At 40.8% G+C, this 13,193-nt stretch overlaps 1 protein-coding gene across 1 annotated transcript; it reads right to left on the bottom strand.

The window, feature by feature from the left end:
• Positions 1-2,978: 2,978 nt before the first annotated feature.
• On the bottom strand, positions 2,979-13,056 carry LOC131952923 (uncharacterized). Its single transcript, XM_059315860.1, has 11 exons — positions 12,940-13,056; positions 11,882-12,072; positions 11,095-11,231; positions 10,407-10,471; positions 10,060-10,135; positions 9,581-9,744; positions 8,845-8,984; positions 8,262-8,393; positions 4,600-4,702; positions 3,871-3,992; positions 2,979-3,262 (listed from the first exon to the last, which is right to left on the bottom strand). Exons 1-11 carry the CDS (start codon positions 12,995-12,997, stop codon positions 3,014-3,016), a joined length of 1,437 nt encoding a protein of 478 aa, XP_059171843.1. The 5' UTR covers positions 12,998-13,056; the 3' UTR covers positions 2,979-3,013.
• Positions 13,057-13,193: the final 137 nt, after the last annotated feature.

The raw sequence follows: 13,193 nt of genomic DNA, 5'->3' as shown, positions 1-13,193 counted from the left end.
CCATCACGTACACCAGAGGCGTAGCTAGGGGGGGGCGGGGGTACGGACCATTTAGGGGGGGGGGGGTGACACCAAGGCAAAAAATAACAAAATATAGAGAAAAATTTGAGGGGGGGGGGTGTAAATCGAAAGTTTCAGAGGGGGGGGGGGTTGCAAATCGAAAATTGAAAGTTTGTCACCCTCTGGGGGTGACACCATTAAGTGCCGCACCGGGTGACACCCGACCTCGCTACGCCACTGTATATGCTTAGCTGTGAAATACTATGTACGTGGTGAGTCATGTCCCATTTTAAAATAAAGCTGTCGAGCTGTTTAATGTAATTGAAATCTATATTTTTACTTGCTTTAAGTATCCCATTAGAAATTATATTAAGTAAAAGATGATAATAGAGACACACATTTTATCTTTAAAACCCTTAAAGCGCGCCTGGCCACGATCGTGGCTTTGCTATAACAGAACGTATAACGCGTAAGGCCACGATCGTGGTTTCGTGTGTTTGCGGCCGTATTTTCCGTAAATACTCGGCAATTAGACCAGTAACCGTAAATACACGATTACTTCCGCCATTTCCGATTTCAAACATCGTGGTTTAGTGTTTGTACTGTGAAAGCTAAATTTTTTACAAATAATAATGGACAGCGACTCAAGTGACAGTGAAGTGGACTCAAGAACATAATTGAGACTGATGATGACTTTGATAGCAGCGTTTTAGATGATTTGTATGGTAAGTGTTCGAATTTAATAAATACAAATACTTTCTCTTCAGCTTGGTGATGAATTTTTAAAATAAAGTGAAAGTAGATCTAGTGTCAGAAAAATTATTACATTATTTTATTTTTACTGTAAGGGTGTGGGTGCTTGAAGTGCCACGCCCACCTCTTTAGGTAGATACTGTTTAAAAATTTATGAATGAATATCTAGATCTCTATATTAAATATATCAACTATTTAGGTAAACAAATGTAAATGAAGTCAATAAAATTATTAAAAAATAAATAAATAGGTTCTAATTATAAATTTAATCTATTTTTCAGATTCAGAGGGCAGGGAATCTCTTACAGCTGATGGACATTGGCAGCCTATTGTTGGAGAGGATTGTGGCCCTAGACCTATCCTGTTTACAGCAAATCCAGAACCCAAGCATAAACCAGCTGCTAATGCTAAGCCTGTTGAATACTTGGATCTGTTTTTAACAGCAGAGCTTACCAATGTTATCATAGCTGAGACCAACTGCTACGCTAGCGAGTTCATCGAGAGCAACAAAGAGAAGTTATGACATCATTCCCCGATCAAGAGTCCACGAATTGACTCCACTCACCCTAGCTGAATTTAGGGCCTTTCTTGCTGTGGTCCTGAACATGGGCTTAAATCAAAAGCCCAATTCCAATGCTTATTGGGACACCTGCCACCATAGACAAGAAACACCATGGTTCCATGCACATTTAAAAAATAACTATGTACCGGGCTGAACGTCGAACCCTCAAATGAACAAATAAAGTATTCTTCTCTTTGTTAGGTAGAGCTGTGCTAAACAGCTATATCTTATACAAGCTGAACACTACAGACAAGCCTGTGCTTTCTAGGTGCAATTTTATCATTTCTGTTTTGGAGAGCCTGTCCTCTAAATTCACACCAGAAAAAATTGCTCTTCGCAAACGGACAAGGGAGGAAATATCAACCACCAGAAATGGTGTTGAGTCCCCAGTGCCTTCTGCTTCCAGTCATCCACTAGATGGCCATGACTTAGTGAAACTACAAGTGTGCAAAAAAAGACAGTGTGTTGCAGGTCATTCTGCAAGAGTCAGAAGTGGGTGGGAGTGTTCTGGTTGTAATGTTGGACTGTGTCCGGAATGCTTTGCCAAATACCATAGGACCCTGTAGTTACTACTAGTTTGTGATTTCTTATCAAGGATATATATGTGCTGGTTTTGGTACTTTGTTTTTTAGATTGTGGTGTTTGTTTTTGAAAATTTATGTGTACTTTATTCAAGGAATTAAAATTATTTGCGATGGTAAAAAAAATGGTTTGTATTTCATTTTTCTTAAATTTTTACTATTTTGTTTTTATGTTTATAGTTAATGTGTTTTCATATTCTTTATTATTTAAGCTTTCCATTAATGTATGGGTTCATAGGTCTATAATGTATAGATCACACTTTAAAATGGTAAAATTAAAAGGGGGTATCAAAATTTGTAAACATTGCCATTTTGATCCCATTTTTTAATGCACTTCCTGAAAACCAGCTGAGCGCTTTAAGGGTTAATTTAGCTTACATTTCTTTTTCTTTCCATAGTGCAAACCGCTCAAGAGCAGCAAACAGCTTGCAGGGTCAAATAATAAGGAACTCACAACAAAACAAAATAAACATAAGGCAAGAGTTAGATGCTTTGTATATTGGTGTTTTAATCTAATACAGTGTACCATAGTATACTGTGTATGACCAAATGGAATTGATTTTTTTTTTGAAATTTTAAAAATATTGGAAACAAGATTAGATAGTGAAGTTGAAGAGTACCTAAATGACTCTCTTCGATGTAAAAGTTTTAAAATATTCGTAAACATGAATGGCTCATCAGAGCTGCGATTAGGATGATTCAAACTAGAAGACATTCAAAACACTTCCACCCACACTCAAACTGACACCCTCACCCAATATGCCACTCACACTTGGCACCCCCACCTACACTACACTCCAGTTCACCACACTCACACACACACACACCCACCTACACTACACTCCAGTCCACTACATTCACACTTTACACACTCATACACACAATTCATATAAATAAATAAATTTGAAAAATAAAAAATTATATAAATAAATAAATAATTTTTTAAAAACATATATAGATTTATATTTGTTTTTAAAAGTGTATAGATTAGAAGTATTACATACTTGTAATGAGTAAGCTATATATATATATATATATATATATATATATATATATATATATATATATATATATATATATATATACAATATGCATATACGTATGTATTTGTATAAAGCTAATCAACCATAGCAATTGAGTTGACGCTTGGGTTTTCTTCAGTATGATTGATGGGCGTCTTGTTCATGTTGTGGTCCCCATCAGAAGTGGACTCGTCCATTGACAATGGACTGGTCTTGATGTCCACTCTCTGGTCAGTCCAGTTAAGGCAGACACAGGTGCCCCGGGTGATGATCTGGGGGTGGGAGGTCGAGTGCTCCACGCCATCTTTGTCCAGCCACTTCTCCTCAATCAACTCCACACATGCCTGAAGGGGATGATAAAAAAGTAGGATGTATGTTTCAGTTTGTTTGTTTTTGGATTTCGTAAGTATGGATGTCTCTATTTTAATGTAAGAATTAGAACGCATATTAAGTGTTGAAATATTTGAAAAGTTGTCTAGTTCTTGTAAAAAAAATATGATATTGTTTAAGGCAATGTCAAATTGTCTAGGCTCGCACCACAATATTACAACAGAGAATAAGCAAACACATTTTATGTTTTGTTGTTGTTTCATTGTATAATATATAGAGTTTTTTAAATGCAGAAACGTTAAACTAAATAAACTTGCTGTACTATATTTGGCGGTTGACGAAAGCTCTACACATTTTAGTCACACGGGGCTTTATTTACTAAAGAAAGCAACGTTTATAAACAAATAGCAAGCGTGTTTTAAAGGTTATAACTTTTAAAAAAATATCGTTCGTTTTTTGTAGTGAGTCTGTTATTTTCCTTTTTATATTAACGCATTAGTTCAGTGTTCTTATACATTTGTAGATGTCTAGATATAATAAAACAGTAATAAATAAACGTTGTTTTATTATTACACAGGCACATAAAATGCAAAATAAATTTAGTTGTTAGAAAAAAACTCACCATTTCTTTTGGTCTAAGAACTCCGCCGTCTTTCACAAGCTGAAAAGCCTCATGTAAGTCTTTAATGTATGACACAAATGAGATGTCTCTCTTATTGTATGTGAATTTAACCGGCAACTCTCCTGGTGAAAAATGTAATAGAACAGAATACAGTAATGAGCTAAGCTACTCTTGTTTTACAGATAGATGTTTCATCAATTCTACGTCAAAATGAAAATATTTTAAGAGGTTTTGGTTACCGTTTTTGACACTGTCTGTCTGTCTATAATTTCGTCTTCGTCTTTCATTTTGTCTGTCTGTAGCAAATCATGTAACTCAATTTCGATCAACTTCTAATACAGAGATTTCCAGATACAATCTCCTCCGATTGCCCCACAAGTATTTCAAAATTTTAATCAATAAATTGTTACATTATTAATTTCTAATTAATTTAACGAATAAATGTCGATTTGTTGTTTTAATTATTCAAACTTTAGATCCTTAATAGCAGGATATTAAAAAAATGTTTTAAAAATAATATTTTAAACGCACTGCAGAAACATTAAGCTAAATAAACTTGCTGTCTTTAGTATATGTTTGGTCGTTGATGAAAACTAACATTCTAGTAAACACTGCTTTAACTAAAGAAAACAATGTTTAAACAAAAAATCCATTAGGTTTATAGGCTTATTATTATAACTTATAAAAAAAATACTTGTTTTAATTTAGAACTTGAAAGCCGGATCTTACCTTTAGGGTTGGATAAAGTGGTTCGAATCTCAAACTCCACAACAGAGCACTCTTGTCTCGCTAACAGCTGAGCATGGGCTCGAGACGATGGCTCCACTTCAACCTGCAAGTATAAGCTCGGTCAAAAATCTCTATTAACGAGAAAAATGGCCCGTTGAGGAAGGATACACCGGGCGCTAGGTTGATAGTGCTGTCTCTTTTCTCTAAACTAAAACCAACCCACCCCCCCCCCCACACACACACACCACCCCCCCCCACCCCCCACCCCACACACCAGCCCCCCCCCACCCCACCCACCGCCACCCACCCTCACCCCACCCCCACCCCCCAAAAAACATGTCTACCGTCCCATTCAACGAAATATAATTATATACTTTTTCCAGTGTCCGCCCCCTCCCCGAAAATTTTACCCCCGCCCCCGAAAATTTCAAGTACCCCCCACCGCTCTCCGGGGAGGAAAAAGTCTGAAAGAAACACTGGTGTCGCGCTTAGCCACTACGCGAAGAATTGCATTAAAGAAATTGCGAGAAAACCACTTTTTAGATTAGACACATTAATTAGGCGGTAATTTTATTATAGAGTATCGATGAGGAAACCACCGCCCCACCCACCCCCCCACTCACACCTCCCCCCCACCCCCCCACACTCCCCACCCCCCACCCCCCCCCCACTCCCAAAAAAAAACATGTCTACCGTCCCATTCAACGAAATATAATTATATACTTTTTCCAGTGTCCGCCCCCCCCCCCTCCCCGAAAATTCTAACCCCGCCCTCGAAAATTTCAATTACCCCCACCCCTCTCCGGGGAGGAAAAAGTCTGAAAGAAACACTGGTGTCGCGCTTAGCCACTACCCGAAGAATTGCATTAAAGAAATTGCAAGAAAACCACTTTTTAGATTAGACACATTAATTAGGCGGTAATTTTATTATAGAGTATCGATGAAGAAATTTCTTTTGAGTTGGGGAGGGGGGGGGGGGCTCAGACGTTCTTACGCGGGGGGTGGGGCTTCGCCCCTACCCGAAGAATTGTATGCAAGAAACTCTTCACGCAAACCATTAAGATTAGACAACATTTCCTTTTTATTCAATGTTAACGCGAAAATCAATGACGTCATATAACTGTGAGCACTCTCTGGGTTTGAGATTATTTTCTACTCTGTGCTAAATGTGTCGACGTCATACTTCGTTTTTCGAATTACTGTGCATGTTTTTAAATTGCTTGTCTTTTCTCTAGAGCGTTCTTGTCAGACAGATAGATAGATAGATAGACAGACAGCGAAACTATTATTATAGACGAGAAAAATGGCCCGTTGAGGAAGGATACACCGGGCGCTAGGTTGATAGTGCTGTCTCTTTTCTCTAAACAAAACCCCCCCCCCCCCCCCACACACACCACCCCCACCCACACCCACACCACCCCAACCCCCCCCACACACCACCCCCCCACACACCACCCCCCCCCCCACCCCCACCCCTACACACACCACCCCACACACACACCACCCCCCACCCCCACCCCCCCCCCCCCCAAAAAAAACATGTCTACCGTCCCATTCAACGAAATATAATTATATACTTTTTCCAGTGTCCGCCCCCTCCCCGAAAATTCTACACCCGCCCCCGAAAATTTCAAGTACCCTCACCCCTCTCCGGGGAGGAAAAAGTCTAAATTAAAACCACCCCCCACTCACCCCCACCCCCCCCCCACACACACACCACCCCCCCCACCCCCCACCCACCCCCCCCCCCCCAAAAAAAAAGCATGTCTACCGTCCCATTCAACAAAATATAATTATATACTTTTTCCAGTGTCCGCCCCCTCCCCGAAAATTCTACCCCCGCCCCCGAAAATTTCAAGTACCCCCACCCCTCTCCGGGGAGGAAAAAGTCTAAATTAAAACCACCCCCCCCCCCACTCACCCCCCATCCCCCCCCCTCCCCCCACCCCCCACCCACAACCCCCCCCCCCCCCCCCTAAAAAAACATGTCTACCGTCCCATTCAACGAAATATAATTATATACTTTTTCCAGTGTCCGCCCCTCCCCGAAAATTCTACCCCCGCCCCCGAAAATTTCAAGTACCCCCACCCCTCTCCGGGGAGGAAAAAGTCTAAATTAAAACCACCCCCCCACTCAACCCCCCCCCCCCCACCCCCACCCCCCTCAGACGTTCTTACGCGGGGGTGGGGCTTCGCCCCTACCCGAAGAATTGTATGCAAGAAACTCTTCACGCAAACCATTTAGATTAGACAACATTTCCTTTTTTTCAATGTTTCAATGACGTCATTACATTACTGTGTGCACTCTCTGGTTTGAGATTATGTTCTACTCTACGCTAAATGTGTCGACGTCATATTTCGTTTTTCGAATTACTGTGCAGGTTTTTAAATTCCTTGTGTTTTCTCTAGAGCGTTCTTGTCAGACAGATAGATAGATAGAGAGACAGCGAAACTATTATTATAGACTAGAAAAATGGCCCGTTGAGGAAGGATACACCGGGCGCTAGGTTGATAGTGCTGTCTCTTTTCTCTAAACTAAAACCAACCCCCCCCCCCCCCACACACACACCACCCCCCCACCCCCCACCCCACACCCACCCCACACACCACCCCCCCACCCACCCACACACACCCCACCACCCACCCCACCCCCACCCCCCAAAAAAAACATGTCTACCGTCCCATTCAACGAAATATAATTATATACTTTTTCCAGTGTCCGCCCCCTCCCCGAAAATTCTACACCCGCCCCCGAAAATTTCAAGTACCCCCACCCCTCTCCGGGGAGGAAAAAGTCTAAATTAAAACCGCCCCCCCACTCACCCCCACCCCCCCCCCCCACACACCACCCCCCCCACCCCCCCACCACCCCCCCCCCCCCCCCCAAAAAAAAGCATGTCTACCGTCCCATTCAACGAAATATAATTATATACTTTTTCCAGTGTCCGCCCCCTCCCCGAAAATTCTACACCCGCCCCCGAAAATTTCAAGTACCCCCACCCCTCTCCGGGGAGGAAAAAGTCTAAATTAAAACCACCCCCCCACTCACCCCCACCCCCCCCCCCCCACACACACCCCCCCCCCCCACCCCACCCCCCCCCCCCCCAAAAAAAAGCATGTCTACCGTCCCATTCAACAAAATATAATTATATACTTTTTCCAGTGTCCGCCCCCTCCCCGAAAATTCTACCCCCGCCCCCGAAAATTTCAAGTACCCCCCACCCCTCTCCGGGGAGGAAAAAGTCTAAATTAAAACCACCCCCCCACTCAACCCCCCCCCCACCCCCACCAGACGTTCTTACGCGGGGGGTGGGGCTTCGCCCCTACCCGAAGAATTGTATGCAAGAAACTCTTCACGCAAACCATTTAGATTAGACAACATTTCCTGTTTATTCAATGTTAACGCGAAAATCAATGACGTCATATAACTGTGAGCACTCTCTGGGTTTGAGATTATTTTCTACTCTGTGCTAAATGTGTCGACGTCATATTTCGTTTTTCGAATTACTGTGCAGGTTTTTAAATTGCTTGTGTTTTCTCTAGAGCGTTCTTGTCAGACAGATAGATACATAGATAGATACATAGAGAGACAGCGAAACTATTATTATAGATGCCCCACGATGTTAACACCGTAGTTAACTTGAACTTTTGTTAAAACATACCAGTGAGTCGACATGCCAGTTCTGAACCTTTTGGAACACTTCACCTTTGACCTTGGTTAGATTGGGGAATTTGACTATTTCTATGTCCATTTTTAAACGTTGAGGGAGGTCTCTGAGGGCACACAGCTGAACCTATGTGTATATACGTATATATATATATATATATATATATATATATATATATATATATATATATATATATATATATATATATTCACCCCGAATCAGGTATGTATTCTTCTAAGCAAATAAAGATTTTAAATACTATTATGAATGAAAGAAGAATATTTAACTGAAACTAGTCAAATAAAATTCCATTTTATTTTTTTGCGACACAACATAATTTATAAATTAACAGTACATAAGTCTTTCATAGTGTGAACTTAATTACTTATCACGTGATCATGTCACAGTAACGATATAGCAGTTATTACCGAAATGGGATCGACCTACATGCAAAGTCAATGTAGACACCCACATACACACATACACCCACACACACACACAAACACATGCACACGCACGCACACGTCATATACCAAAAACTACCCGTATTTGAACACATGTATGATACACTGTGTACCTGTCGATTGATTGAATAACACTGGTCTAAGTCGACTTCCACCCATGTTGTTGTGCCGCGTGATCCTCTGAAAGCGTGACCTTGTTTACAGTCGGTTTGGTTGTCATAGTAACACGCCCAGAGCGGAACCCATTGCGTGCCTGAAGAATATGTAAGCGCATTAACCTTGACAATGTCTACCTTGTTTGCATAATGCTGGCGGAAACAAGGTGTTTCCAGGCTTATTTGTGATGTGATTTTGTTACACGCTTTGCAGAGGCGTAGCGACCCTTCCGGGGACAAACTTTTAATTTCGCGCCCCCCCCCCCCCCCAGGAACAAACTTTCAATTTGTCGCCCCCCATATATATTTTATATTTATCATACAAAACTGCAGCTAAAATGAGCTTTTAATTTTTTTCCAACCCATTTTGGCGCCCCCTAGGGTCGGCGCCCGAGGACATATTTACCCCCCGACCCCCAACCCCCCTCCCCCCCTCGCTACGCCTCTGACGCTTCCTCGTCCATACTTTGTCTTTTTATGTATCGCATTCCTTTTATCAGTACAGATTTCAAAATACAAAATAAAATAAAAAATTATTACAGGAACGTAGTGGCATTGTAAAAAGCGGAGATGGGGGGGGGGGGGGAGGGTTCCGCCGACTGGAATATCTAAATATAAATAAGGTAGAACAGGGGGGGGGGCGCAAAAGTTTGATAGTTGTAGCTGTTTTTAAGTAACTTTTTTAACCAATCACCTGTTTGTATATCTCCCCGTTGTGTCTTGATCACAGTTCCGTCCTTCACCTTGGGAGACAACTTGGTGACCTTGTGTTTGAAGGTCAGCGCCGACCAGTCCACCTCATAGGTGAAGTATTTCTTATGCGCCACCAGAAAGTCGCTGATGTGTTCGCAAGACTCCCTAAATAAAATGAGTTTTTAAAGCATGGTCCTAAACGAAATTTGTGACTCATTAAATTCAGCTTTAATTCAGTTAATGTATTCTTATAATATAGCTCTAGATGTATCTTTTGTCCTGTATAAAGTAGAAGACGAAGATAGATTTATGCTCACAGGAATGAAAATGCACGTAGAATATTTAAAAATTCAAAGGTAATGACTTCATTGTTATGACGAAGACTTAGGGCGACACCTGTGACTTATTATCGGTTCCATATTTTAAAAGTTGAGATAAAAAAAGTCAACATCAGAACTAGACTATATTTAAATTACTTACTCTATCAGCTGCTCCCAGGCGTAACGCCGAATGACGCAATCCAGTTTAAGAGTCCGACTGTTCTTTAAATTCTTGTCTATAAAGGGAGGGTGTAAATTACACGAAAGAGTTGATTTTCTTTATAGTTTTTTTCAATTTTTACTTTATGGTGTTATATAAAGTAATGCTACATAACACGTTATTCATTCAATAATAATTGGTAAATTTAAAATTGATAGATTAGTAAATGGCATAGAAAATGTGTCTTAATATGGGTGTCTTAATATATGTGATATGTCCTATACATTTTTTTGCTGCAAAAAATAAAGCAAAATTTGTTGTTTTTAATTAACATCTCTTTCCCTTACCCTTTCCATTTCTTTGGTCTCCAATACGTATTTCTTCCTGGTCCGATGTTAGTGTGTGTGGGTTTCTAGGATTAAATTACCACACTTTTTTAAAACCATCAAATAAATGAATAAACTTTAACAGGGCCAAGAGAACAAATATGGACAAACAAAACCTAATTCTCGGCTTCATTTAACAATGAACTATCACCTGGCCGTTAGGGAGACTAGTCGCTGTACTGACCAATGTCCGATCTATTGACAAATACAATAACCAATCCCATGACAGAATCTATGACAAATTCTTTGACCTTTTAAGAGACCCATCCGTTCAATGATCCACATAACCAAATGAGAACCCTGTGAACCCACAAACACTACAAGAACAAAACTGATCTGATGAACAAATCGTTGACCAATCGACTTATAAGCGACTGACAAATCTCTCGACCAATCTACTGGCAACTCAACTGACCAATGGACTGACCAATCCCTTGACCAATCCACAGGCAACTCAACTGACCAATGGACTGACCAATCCCTTGACCAATCCACTGGCAACTCAACTGACCAATGGACTGACCAATCCCTTGACCAATCCACAGGCAACTCAACTGACCAATGGACTGACCAATCCCTTGACCAATCCACTGGCAACTCAACTGACCAATGGACTGACCAATCCCTTGACCAGCGCCTTGACCATTACCTGTGCAAAAGATTTTCTTCCCTGATAATCGCGCGTGTAAACTGCTGAAGAATCGCCAGGTGACCGAAAAGTGCCGGCCAAAAAAATGTGGACCAAACAATGAACTTGAGCAACATACATTCGTTTTCGTTTAACAGCTAGAACAAAATACAAACGGTTTAATTTTTAAACGAATCCATTAACTGCTTGTGCTTATCTAAAACTAAAAAATGCTTGAGTTAATTACTCAATTCTAATTTCAACAAAATGTGTGCAATAAATTAGCTAATTTTCCATCAAAATTCTTTATTTCACATAGACAAGGTTATCCTTAAAAGCAGCATTAAATATTTTTTAAATTACATTTTTACAATATATTTCTCTAGTAAGAAGCTTTTATTATTCAAACAACCCCAAGTTCATTAGATACTTATTGTTTTTAGATATCATTTGTTACATTGTATACACTAAATAGCGACATTTATAAATGAAATAGGACAGAGGCGTAGCGACCCTTCCCGGCGCCCGGGTACAAACTTTCAATTTAACGCCCCCTTCGGGAGCAAATTTTCAATTCGCTACCCCCCCCCCCCCCTTAAACTTTCGTTTAACACCCCCCCCCCTCAAACTTTCAATTTGCACTCACCCCCCCCCCCCCCCACTTAAACTGCAAAAAATGACATTTTAATTTCTTTTTACAACCCATTTTGGCGCCCCCTAAGGTCGGCGCCCGGGGACATATGTACCCCCTGCCCCCCCCCCATCGCTACGCCTCTGAAATAGGACACTTCAAACAATAATCACTTACTTCACTCTTTTGTAAATAGCCTACAGCAAACATGCTCTCAAGACAGGCACAAAATATTGAAACCACCAATAAGAAAAAAATAAAAAATGAGTCAGCTAATGGAAATTTTGATATGGTCTCCATGTCCATGAGAAAACTTTCAAACAATGTTGCTTTTCTGTGTTGGCAGGGCGGAGCTGACTCCTTTAGGTCTGTGCGGGGAATGTAAAGAGAGTTGGGGGTTAGCTCTGGTTGGGTGGAAATGAGAAGAGGTAGTTGTGTGTGTATGGGGGTGTAGGAGTGTAGGTTTTGGGGGCGCGGTGGTGATGTAGTGAATGATATCGGCTATCTGATGGTACAAATCTACTCCCTCTCTTCCGTGGTAGGTGGTAACACGAACCTACTCCACGGTAAATGGTGACACGAGCCTACACCCTTCCACGGTAAATGGTGACACGAACCTACACCCTTCCAAGGTAAATGGTGACACGAGCCTACACCCTTCCACGGTAAACGGTGACACGAACCTACACCCTTCCACGGTAAATGGTGACACGAGCCTACCCCCTTCCACGGTAAATAGTGACACAAACCCATGCCCAATGAGCGCCCCATACAAACTACTTTTCAGATGTACCAAAATATAAAATGCGTCTTAATAATGTTGACAAAGGTGCAGGTAAGTGAACTGATATTAAAGCAAATATTTTTAATGTTAAGGTTATATTATAACTCCAATATACACATACAATCATGTTTTAAAATGATAAAGTAGAAAATAAGCTTATTATTGCTTTTTTTAAAAGCTTACTAATACGCTTCTTACAGTCAACGTTTAAATACATGTTTTATTTTTTGACTTGAGGGACTTCGATAGGGCAGTTAGATCTCGGTCAACAAACTTGATTGGTCGATCTAGAACAAATTTTAACAGCTCTGTTCTCTGTTGGCTGACTGGAGGGTTTGCCAAACCAATCTAAGATTTAAATCTAAGATCCAGAACTAGATCTAGAATCTAGAGATCTAGTAAATCTAGATCTAGAACGTATTTGTAAAGCTAAAATAAACTAGACCCTTACTTTTCTCTTTACATGCTTCCATCATCAGATTTACAACTGAACGTATATTTGCTTTCATTTAGTGAGCGTCAACCGGTCAAGATTATTTTCCCAACATGTCTTTGCGGTGGTCTTCAATCTAGCCGTAGAATCACAGAAAATCATGGACGCTCATTTAGGTTCGCACTGTTGACGGGAATTCCCTAACCAGTATGGTGTGCTTGAGTTTGAAGGTAAAACGAGCTGTAAGATTTTTTATTTACCCTGAATCACAA

The sequence above is a fragment of the Physella acuta genome, unplaced genomic scaffold, assembly GCF_028476545.2.
Source record: "Physella acuta isolate Inbredline_101_S28 unplaced genomic scaffold, ASM2847654v3 ptg000896l, whole genome shotgun sequence".
Classification (NCBI taxonomy): domain Eukaryota; kingdom Metazoa; phylum Mollusca; class Gastropoda; family Physidae; genus Physella; species Physella acuta.
Note: the sequence above shows the minus strand (reverse complement) of the source record. Positions and strands in the feature narration are given on the sequence as shown.